The sequence below is a fragment of the Ornithorhynchus anatinus genome, unplaced genomic scaffold, assembly GCF_004115215.2.
Source record: "Ornithorhynchus anatinus isolate Pmale09 unplaced genomic scaffold, mOrnAna1.pri.v4 scaffold_344_arrow_ctg1, whole genome shotgun sequence".
NCBI lineage: Eukaryota > Metazoa > Chordata > Mammalia > Monotremata > Ornithorhynchidae > Ornithorhynchus > Ornithorhynchus anatinus.
Window position 1 is genome coordinate 137,240 of NW_024396779.1, and position 11,691 is coordinate 148,930.

General features: G+C 46.8%; 1 protein-coding gene across 1 annotated transcript; it reads left to right on the forward strand.

Moving 5' to 3' along the window:
* Positions 1-307: 307 nt before the first annotated feature.
* Positions 308-1,311, forward strand: LOC114808874 (vomeronasal type-1 receptor 1-like). Its single transcript, XM_029057130.1, is given in 2 exon segments — positions 308-872; positions 875-1,311. Coding segments are annotated over 2 exon segments (927 nt in total). The 3' UTR covers positions 1,237-1,311.
* Positions 1,312-11,691: the final 10,380 nt, after the last annotated feature.

The following is an 11,691-nucleotide window of genomic DNA, read 5'->3' on the forward strand; positions in this document are numbered from 1 at the left end:
TACAGTGCCTGGCACATAGCACTAACAGATTCAATAAAATGCACCTGACTCATAGTAAGTGCTTAACAGACCCCATAGAAAAAGTCATCATCAATGGTATTGATCTGATGCCTGCAGTGTGCCAAGCACTGTACAAGATGCTTGAGAGAGTCCAATCCAACCGAGTTGGTAGACCCGTTCCCTGCCCACAATGAACTGACAGGCCAGAGGAACCAATCTTCAGTCCCTCACGCTCTCTCTTAAATTCCATTTTCCCCTCAGACCCTGTTGTGTCCTTCCCACCACTCCTCGCCCTGGCTCGTCCGAGATGGTCTCCAGAGACCTCATCCAGGGAATCTGCTTCCTCTCCCAGACAGCAGTGGGACTCGTTGGGAACTCCTTCCTCCTCACGGTCCATGTCTTCCTGCTCCCCCAGCTCCATCAGCCCAAGCCCACAGACCTAATCGTCTCCCACTTGGCCTTGGTCCACACTGTGATGCTCCTCACCAGGGTTGTCACGGTGACGGTATCAGCCCTCAGTCTGCGGCAGCTCCAGACCGACGTCGGGTGTAAGATGTTCGCCTTTGTCTACCGCGCTACGCGTGGTGTCTCCATGGGCACCACCAGTCTTCTCAGTGCGACCCAAGCCATTACCATTGGTCCCAGCCACCCATCCTGGACCCGGCTCAAAGCCCAGATGTCCAAGCGCATCTTCCCTGCCTGTGTCTGGTTCATCAACATGCTGGTGGAAGCCAACCTCCTCGTGAAGATGGTTTTGTCCCCCAACGTGACCAGCAGAGGGAACAGTTTCCATGACAACTATTGTGTGGTGTCCAGGATCAACACATACCTCAGCGCTCTGCTCCAGGGGCCCCTCCTGACCCTTATGACGGTCCAATCCTCTCCCTGGGGCTCATGGGAGGTTCCAGTGGCTACATGGTCCTCCTCCTCCTCCGACATAGCCAGAGGGTCCACCGTCTCCATGGCCACCACCCGACATCCAGGACCTCGCCGGAGACCCGGGCCACCCAAACCATCCTGCTCCTGGTGAGCTGCTTCATGGTCTTTTATTCTGGAGACTTTGTCCTTTCCCTCTTCCTTGGGACGATGCTGAGAAATAATTCCTTCCTCTTGGTCATTTCACAGTTCGTGGTCAGTGGTTACCCCACCATCAGCCCCTTCGTGCTGCTCAACAGTCACCGCCAGGTCACCAAACTCCTGGGTTCCTTTTTAGGGAAAAAAGACCCCATCCCTTAAAAGACTCCATTGCTGTGATGGAGAATTATCTCCTCCCTTGGAAATAATTCAACATGAAAGAGGAATTGAATGAAATATCCTGTCCAATTATCATCATAATAAGAATAATACTTATGGTATTTGTTAGGCACTTACTATATGCCAAGCACTGTTCTAAACTCTGGGATGGATACAACAATTCAGATTGGAGACAGTCCCTGTCTCATGTGGGGCTCATAGTCTCTATCCACATTTTACAGATGATGTAACTGAGGCACAGAGAAGTGAACTGACTTGCCCAAGGTCACAGAATAGACATGTGGTGGGGCTGGGATTAGAGCCCATGACCTTCTGACTCCCGGGTCCATGATTATTAGAGGAACAATGTGGTCTAACGACCGGTGGTAAGGGCCTTAAACTTTCTGTGCCTCAGTTTCCTCATCTGTAAAACAGGCCTCAATCCCTGTTCTCCCTCCTACTTAGATTGTGAGCTCCATGAGAGCTCTATTGGTGAAAGTCCAGGGCCAGGCATCAGGAGACAAGGGTTTTAATTTCAGCCCTGCTATTGGCAAGCTGTGTGACCTCTGTCAAGTCACATAACTTCCCTGGGCCTCAGTTTCCTCAACTGTAAAATGGGGAGAATATGTTCCATATCTACCTACCTCAAAGGGACACTGGGAGGAGAATATGAGATCATGGATGAGTTTGGAAAAATTAAAAAGAAAAAGCAGCACTCTAATACCTAAAATGTACTTCTTGAACTGGCATATCAGTGGCAAGCATCTCAAATGTGAAAAATTAATTAAATAGACAATGTCCTTTTGTTATCCCCATACAATGATCGCAGCTCTGTATAAGCACTGGAGAGAGTAATCAATTGTATTTATTGAGTGATTACTGTGTGCAGAGCATTGTACTGAGCACTTGGGAGAGGGTAATGCAACAAACACATTCCCTGCCCACAGTGAGTTTACAATCTAGAGGTGAAGACACAGGCCCTGAGTTTGGGATCTAGCTCTGGGCCCTCCAGTCTTGTAATCTAGAGTGGGCAGAAAGACGAGAATACAAGCAGCCAGGGAAAGAGAGATTTCAGTGATGGATGGCTCTTCTTTCTGTAAACCCCAGCGTGGGAGTGGGGTGGCCTCCCTCTCCCTCTCCCTTCGCATCTCACTCCCCCTCCCAATCAGTCAAACATATTTATTTAGTGCTTACTGTATGTGAAGCCCTGTATTAAGCACTTGGGAGAGTACAACATAACTGAGTTTGTAGACATGTCCCCAGCCCACAACAAGCTAATAGTCTAGAGGGGGAGAAATTAATTGAACCAAATTAGACACACACATAAGGCTTCAAAGTGGGGGAGAGGAATTATCTGTCTATGAGGAGCGAGAGTGTTACAGGCCAGAGTTAGGATGTGGGATAGAGGTCGGTGCTGAAATAGAAAAGATCGACGTACAGTGAGATCGTGAGCATTAGAGGAATGAAGTGTTCAGGCTGTGTTGTAGTAGGGGAGTAGCAAGGTGAGGTAGAAACGGATAAGGTGTTTGAGTGCTTTAAAGCCAATGGTGAGGGGTTTTTGTTTGATGTGGAGGTGGCCGGACAACCATTGGAGTTTCTTGAGGAGTGGGGAAACATGGTCTGAAGGTTTTTGAAGGAAAATGATCCAGGTAGCAGAGTGGAGTATGGAATGCAGGCAGGTAGGTCAGCAAGGAGGCTGATAGAATAATCAAGGCGGGATGGGATAAGTGCTTGCATTAATCTGGAAGCACTTTGGATGGAGAGAAAGGGGTGGATGTTAAGATGTTGTGAACATGGGTCTGACAAGATTTAATGATGTCATGAGTATGTGGGTGGTACAAGAGAGAGCTGTCAAGGATAATGTCAAAGTTATGGGATTGTGAGACAGGAAGGATGGTGGGTGGAACAAGAGAGAGCAGTCAAGGATAATGACAAAGTTATGGGACAGTGAGCAAGAGGACAGGGTTTGGGTGGGAAGATAAGAAGTTGAGTTTTAGCCAAATTAAATTTGAGGTGATGGGAGGACATCCAAGAAGAGATGTCTTGAAAGTAGGAGGAAACCTGAGATTTCAAAGGGTGAGCTAAGGGCTGGAGATGTAGATTTGGGTGTCATCAGCATAGAGGTGGTTGTTGAAGCCATATGAGCCAATGAGTTCTCCAAGGGAGTGGGTGTAGATGGAGAATAGAAGGGGACTCAGAACTGAATCTTGAGGGACACCCACAGTAGGGGATGGGAGGCAGAGGAGGAGCCCGCCAAAGAGTCTGAGAATGAGCAGTCATAGAGATAGGAGAAGCAAGAGAGGACAGTGTCAGTGAAGCCAAGGTTGGATAATGTTTCCAGGAGAAGAGGGTGGTCAACAGTGTCAAAGGCAGCTGAGAGGTGGAGGAGGATTAGGATGGAGTAGAGGCCATTGGATTTGGCCAGAAGGAGATCATCGGTGACCTTTGAGGAGGTGGTTTCTGTAGAGTGAAGGGGACAGAAGCCAGATTGGAGAGGGTCAAGGAGAGAATTGGAGGGGAGGAACCTGAGACCATGGGTGGAGATGGCTCGCTCAAGGAGTTTGGAGAGGAATGGTGGGAAGGAGGTGGGTGATAGCTGGGGGCAGCCATGGGGTCAAGAGAGGGGTTTTTTTTAGAAGGGGGAGACATGGGCATGTTTGAGAGCAATGGGGAAGAAGCCATTGGAGAATGAACAATTGAAAATGGGAGGTAGAGAGGGCAGAAGGGAAGCCACACACTACTACTATTGTTATTTTGCCACTGGACTAAGGACAGGTCACTTAGCACAGTGTTCTATACACAGTAGGTAATCAATAAAATTCTCTGCATGCCATTACACCCTGAATGCTTTGCTCTGAACCTAGTAGGTAACTCGTTTCTACCCCAGTGTATACAGTTTGTTTGCATAAAGGGAGCACCTACAAATACCATTATCCTTACTATTCTTATCATTATTATTATTGATGATAATAAAAAAAAATTTTATGGAGTACAACCCATAACTCTGTCCTGGGCAGTTTATTCCTAAAGTGGGTCCCGTTCAGAAGGGTCATTCCCACTACTCATCTGGAATAGCTACAGCTAACGTCCCCACGACATCTGTGAAAGTCAAGATGTTGGAAAAGTCCTGAAATAGACACAGGATAATCAGGTCGGGCACAGTCCCTCTCTCACATGGAGCTCCCAGTCTAAGGGAGAGGGAGAACAGATATTTAATCCCCATTTGAGAGATGAGGAAACTGAGGGCCAGAGAAGTGTAGCATTTTGCCCAAGATCTCCAGTCCTGATCTCTCTCCCTCTCTTCAGTCTCGCATTTCCTCCTGCTTTCAAGATATCTCTACTTGAATGTCCATGTTGGATGTCTACTTGATTTTCCCATTTCTGTAGATAACATCATCTTTCTTTTGTCTCACAAGCCTTAAAACCTCGGTCTTGTCCTTGAATCCTCTCTCACATACAATCCACATATTCAATCTATCACTAAATGCTCTATTACACCACCATTAAAAGCCACCCTTTCTTCTCCATCCAAACTGGTACTATGTTTATCCAAGCACTTATCCTATCCCACCTTGTTTACTGGATCAGCCTCCTCGCTTACCTCCCTGTCTCTGTCTCTCTCCACTCCAGTCGATACTTCACTCAGCTGCCCGGAACATTTTCCTACAAAAATGTTCAGGTCATGTTTCCCCACTCCTCAGGAATCTGCATTGGTCACCCATCCACCTCCACATCCAGTAAAAAGTCCTCGCCATTGGCCTCACAGGGCTCAACCAACATGACCCCTCCTGCCTCACCTCATTACTCTCCTACTACAAACAGGACTGCACATTTAGCTCTTCTAATCTTAAGCTTCTCACTATACGTAGATCTCATCTATCTCACCACTGACCTCTTTCCCATGTCCTGCCTCTGGCCTGAAACGCTCTCATTCATTCATTCATTTATTCGATCATATTTATTTAGCACTTACTATGTGTAGAGCACTGTACTAAGCACGTCAGATGTACACCTCAGCAACAGATAGTGACAATCCCTGCCCAACAATGGGCTCACGGTCTAAATGGGGGAGTCAGACAACAAAACAAAACAAGTGGTCAGGTGTCAATACCATCAAGATAAATAGAATAATAGATATATACACATCATTAACAAAATAGAGTAATAAATGATATATACTAATATGCACAAATGCTGAGGGGAGGGGAAGGGAGAAGAGCAGAGAGAGGGAGTGGGGAGAATGGGGAGGGGAGGAGGGGCAGAGGGAAAAGGAGGGATCAGTCTAGGAAGGCCTCCTGGAGGAGGTGAGATCTCGGTAGGGCTTTGAAGAGGGAAAGAGAGTTAGTTTGGCAGATGTGAGGAAGGAGGCATTCCAGGTCTGTGGTAGGATGTAGGCCAGGGGTCAACAGCGGGACAGGTGAGAACGAGGGACCGTGAGGAGTGGAGTGTCCAGGGTGGGCTGTAGAGGAGAGAAGGGAGATGAGGTAGGAGGAGTCCTGGTGATGGAGAGCTTTGAAGCCAAGCAAGGTAGCAGTTTGGATGGAGGGCAAAGGGTGGATCTTGGTGATGTTGTGAAGGTGAGACGGTCAGGTGTTGGTGATGGATTGGATGTGTGGGGTGAATGAGAGAGTAGAGGCAAGGATGACGCCAAGGTTGCGGGCCTCTGAGACGGGAAGGATGGTAGTGCCATCCACAGTGACAGGGAAGTCAGGGAAAGGACAGGGTTTGGGAGGGAAGAATAGGAGCTAAGTCTTGGACATGTTGAGTTTTAGGTGGTGAGCAGACATCCAGCTCTTCCACTTCATAGCCAGAAGACAATGACTGTCCCCTCCTTCAAAGCCTTACAAAAGGCTCATCTCTTCCTAGAGCCTTCCCTGACTAAGCCCTCCTTTCCACTTCTCCTACTCCATTCTGCATTGCCCTGACTTGCTCCCTTCATTCATCCCCCTCCCAGGGGGGATGTACATTGTTTTGCACAAAGTAAGTTTTCAAAAATATGATTGAATGAATGAATGAAAGAATAAGAACACCTAGTTGCAGTAACGGAGACCACACCTCTCAAGACTGTGAGGAAACACTGGGGGGTCAGAGAGAAGTTCTCAAGGAATACACATCTCTTGGGAGTTAATCTCTGAACTTCCAAGGACTCTCAAAGATTTCTATAACTTTCTCCTCGCTTTACGTGAGATTCTTTTCTCCACACTTATCTGATTCCCAGGAAAGAAACATCCCATCCCTTCTCTCCCCCGATGTCCCAGGTCTTTGACGCTTACTATCAGAGCTGGGTTTAAGGAGCCCACCTGCTCCTGGCTTCTTGTTGATATACAAAGGCAGCGGTGCTTTCTCTTTGCCTCCCACCTCTCTCCAGCAGTGCCAGTTTCCTGACAGTGACAGGATAATCGCAGTTCTGCAGGAAAATGAGCTCATGGAATCCTGTGCTATTACTGAAGACCTGTCAGCCTCCTGCCCTGTTCTTGATCTACTTACCCATCTACTTAAGAAACAGTATGACATAGTGGATAGAGCATAGGGTTGGGAGTCAGAAAGTCATGGGTTCTAATCCCAGCTCTGTCACTTGTCTGCTGTGTGACCTTGGGCAAATCACTTCACTTTCCATGCCTCAGCTACCTCATCTTTAAAATGGGGATAGAGACTGTGAGCCCCACGAGGGCTGTGTTCCACCCAATTTACTTGTATTCACCCCAGTGCCTGGCACAAAGTAAACGCTTAACCAATACCATAATAATACCCATCTCTGACGTTCCAGACGATGAAAAGGTAGCTTGCCCATGGCCACTCTCTGGGAAAACAAGGCTGAGGCAACCTGCCTCCCTCCTTTCTCCCCAGCCTCCGGGGGTGATTAGGATGTGTGTAACTGAGTGGATCACTTAACATTTCTTCACTCTGACACTATACTTGGGAAATTTCAGACTCCCTTCCTTGATTTCCAAATCTTGGGACTAGAATGAGCCTAAAAGTCTCCACTGCATTATCTCTTTCTAACTGACCCTTCTGAGACAGCCTTGGAGACATCTACCCTTGAGCACTTAACAAATACATTATTGGAGAAGCAGCGTGGCTCAGTGGAAAGAGCACGGGCTTTGGAGTCAGGGCTCATGAGTTCGAATCCAGCTCTGCCACTTGTCGGCTGTGTGACTGTGGGCAAGTCACTTAACTTCTCTGTGCCTCAGTTCCCTCATCTGTAAAATGGGGATTAAGACTGTGAGCCCACGTGGGACAACCTGATTCCCTATGTCTACCCAGCGCTTAGAACAATGCTCGGCACATAGTAAGCGCTTAACAAATACCAACATTATTATTATTATTATTACCCATATCAAGTCCGAGTCCTGCAGGTTTTAGTGGGATTCCAATGCCATTCAATGCCTGGCTCCATCAGGAGGCAAGCTTATGTCTTTAATGCATTTTGAAACTCTCTCTCTGTTTTGGCATTTGTTAAGTGCTTACTAGACACCAGGCACTATACCAAATGCTGGGTTACATACAAGTTAATCCAATTGGTCACAATCTCTGTCTCACATGGGGCTCACAGTCTTAATCCCCATTTTACAGATGAGGGAACTGGCACACATATAAGTAAGTGACTAGCCCATGATCACAAAGCAGAAAGAGGTGGAGCTGGGATTAGAACCCAGGTCCTCCTGACTCTTAGGTCTCTGCTCTATCCAATAGACCATGCAGCGCTTTAGACAGTGGCCATCCCTCTTGTAGTTTGTATGTTAAGCTACATACACGCTGAGAAGCACTGTGGCTTAGAGGGAAGAGTATGGGCTTGGGAGTCAGAGGTTGTGGGTTCTAATCTCTGCTCTGCCACTTATCAGCTGTGTTATCTTGGACAAGTCACTTAACTTCTCTGTGTCTCAGTTACCCCATCTGTAAAATGGGGATTAAGACTGTGAGCCCTATGTGGGACAACCTGATTACCTTGTATCTACCCCAGTGCTTAGAACAGTGCTTGGCGCATAGTAAGCACTAAAGAAATACCACTATTATTATTATTCCATGTCCAGTCAAAGTCACCACTTGAGGTGGAGCTATGGACAAGTCTTCCCTTTTGTGGTTTGTATGTTGGGCCATGTTACATGTCCAGTTGTGGTCACCTCTTGAGCATGGAGCTATAGGCTACAGTCCTTGTTTTATGCATCTAGTCGGAAGTTACTTCTTGATGGCACTATGAGAGACCTTTGTCCTATTTTCTCTACTGATTTGGTCTCACTCTCATAACCCTTAATACACTTTTGTTAGCTATTTATTTTGACCTTAGCCTATCTCCACCCTCTCACATACTTTTACAGTTTCCCATCCTAGCCTAGCTTCCTTATCTTGTTTCACTGTCCATCACTCACTCAGTGAATTAATCAATCAACTGTATATATTGAGTGCTTACTGTGTGCTGAAACTGTGGGAATAAGACAGAAAGGGACAAAGAGGGCAGGGGTGCACTTAGCAGGGGCTGACGTCCTAGTCAATTTGGGCATGGTGGTCCTTGAACCTGAAGACTCAAAAACCATGCCGTCCATCTTTCTCTGTGGGAGAATCCATCATCACCAGTGACTCCCATGTAACGGATCTCAAGGGGCAGGACCCAGCATTTCCTGAAAAGAAGGGCCCATGACCTCATGGAAAAGAAGGTTCGACTGCCATTTTAGAGGCATGTCCCCACTATCATTCTCCTCAGGGTCGACTTAATGTCTCAGTTCCTCAAGGTGTAGGAGATGGACACCAGCAGGTCCAGGGCCGAGTGGAAGTCAGAAACTAGGACCATTTGCTATGAATAAAGTCATGACATGAAGTGGGACAAGCAAGTGGAGAAGGCTTTGACCCAGCCCTCAGTGAATTGCATCCTTAGCCCGACCCAGAAGATGTGGCATAAGATACAAGGAGGAATACGAAGCATGCTGGAACTAAAGTGACACTTACTGCCAGAACATAAACCTCTGCCCGGGCCTCTCCCAGAAACGTGAGTTTCAGCAACTGGGGGATGTCACATGTCACTAAAGAACTGGTGGATGACACGAGGACCGCAGAAGTGGGAGGAGAAGGTGGTGGCCATGTGCATCAAGGTGTAAAGTCCACCAGTGAGCCAGGATGCAGCTGCCATCTCTCAGAGGCCATCGGTCCATTATGATGTCATAGAGCAAGGGGTGGCAGATGGTCATGCAGTGGTCATAGGACATTGCTGTGAAGAAGGCCAGGCCCACAACACCAAATATCACAAAGGAAACACTTGGGAAGTGCAGCCCAGGAAGGAGATGGATTGATGATTGCTCAGGACACTGAGGATGGATTTGGAGACAGTGACAGAGATAAAGCAGAGGTTGCAGACAGACAGGGACCTGAGGAAGAAACACATGGGAGTGTGGGGTACCAGGTAGAGGGTGGTGACGGCAATGATGAGCTCACTCGAGACCTCTTCTGAAGGATTAAAAGATAATAATGCCAAGGTATTCGTCCAAGCTTTCAAAACATTACACAGCAAATCATATAGGCTTATTGGCACCATAGAAACTACAGTCTCCAATGTGTTGGTGGGACAAAGACTCTAACAATTGTCCCTCAGTTAATAAATCCTATTCACGGTGTAAAATGGGGTAGGAGTAAGGGCAGATAGGGAGTTCCCTGTCTGAGTGACTAAATTAGAAAGTAGAATGGTCAGACTAGTGGTAGTAATAGGAAAAGTAGTAATCGTAATAGACAAGCTCATCTTCTACATCGTAAGCTCGTTTTCAGGACTGTCAACTTGTTGTGGGCAGGGAATGTGTCCGTTTATTGTTGTCTTTTACTCTCCCAAGTGCTTAGTACAGTGCCCTGCACAGAATAAGCGCTCAATAAATATGATTGAATAGAAGTAGCAATAATAATATTTAAGTGCTTACTATGTGCCAAGCACTGTTCTAAGCACTGGGTAGATACAAGATATTTAGGTTGACACAGTCCCTGTCCCACAAAGGGCTCATAGTCTTAACCCCATTTTACAGATAACTGAGGCACAGATAAATGAAGTGAATTGCCCGTGGTCACACAGCAGACAAGTGATGGAGGCAGGATTAGAACCCACATCCTCTGACTCCAAGTCCGTGCTCTCATCACTAGGCCACGCTGTTTCCAGTAATAGTAGTGTTTATTAAGTGTACCCCGTGCAGAAAACTATGCTAACACTGGGTGCACAGGTGAGATACCTAATCTAAAAATAAAAAACAATTCGAAGTCTACAGCTTGTACTCTTCATTCCTCAGACGCTCACCCTCTAATTGCACCTCCTTCTCAAAGCTCCTGTTTCACCTGCCTTGAACTGCCCCCCACAAAAATCTGCTCAGAGCCTTCCTTAAATCCCCTTTTTATTGCTAACAATTAAGTTCTTACAATGTGTTGAACGTCATTCTAAGCGCTGGATAGTTACAAGTTAGTTATTGCTATTAGCTTCTCTAATGAACTGGCACATGTTCTTTCCACTAGGCCACGCTTCTCTGTTCCTGACACTGGAGATTCTCCATAGAGCACAAGAGCTTGTTGGCAAAGGGACAGGATTTGGAGTCAGAGGTCACGGATTCGAATCCCGGCTCTGCCACTTGTCAGCTGTGTGACTGTGGGCAAGTCACTTCACTTCTCTGTGCCTCAGTTACCTCATCTGTAAAATGGGGATTACAGATCCCCACGTGGGACAACCTGATTCCCCTGTGTCTACCCCAGCGCTTAGAACAGTGCTCTGCACATAGTAAGCGCTTAACAAATACCAACATTATTAAAGGGACACACAGCCTGAGTACACTTTGTTGTTTTGTGTTTGAAGAAGTGTCTGGCTCCTTTTAGGGACCTGGTTCCATGAGGTCCCAGTGTCCTAGGCTCCTTCTGTTTTCTTTACACGTCATTCAATGGTATTTACTGAGAGCTATATCTGTGGATAGCACTGTACTAAGCACGTGGGAAAGTCGAATACAATAGACCAAGTAGACACATTCCCTGCCTAAGATCAATCCATGGTATTTATTGAGCCCTCACTGTGTGCAGAACACTGCATTAAGCACCGCTACAACTGGAAGAATCCAGTACAACAGAGTTGATAGACATTCTCCCTGCCCACTATCCATCAGCGATATTTATTGAGTGCATATGCGCTGAGCACAGTACTAAGCACCTGAGTGAGAACTATACAACAGAGTTGGTAGAAATGTTCCCTGCCACAAGAAGCTTACAATCTATAGGAATTAGTCAATCAATGGTATTTATCAAACGTTTACTCTATACTAAGTGCTTGGAAAAGTACAATACAACAGATTTGGGCGACATGTTTCCAGCAGTTGTTTGTCCAGTTATCATGAGTACGTAGGTGCAGCAAACAAAATGCTGTTATTTCTCAGTGATTGTGATCACAGGCTCTCTGGGAGCGAGGTGGGGGCCACGAGAGAGAGGATGAAGAGAAGCCTCAGGTCACTTAAG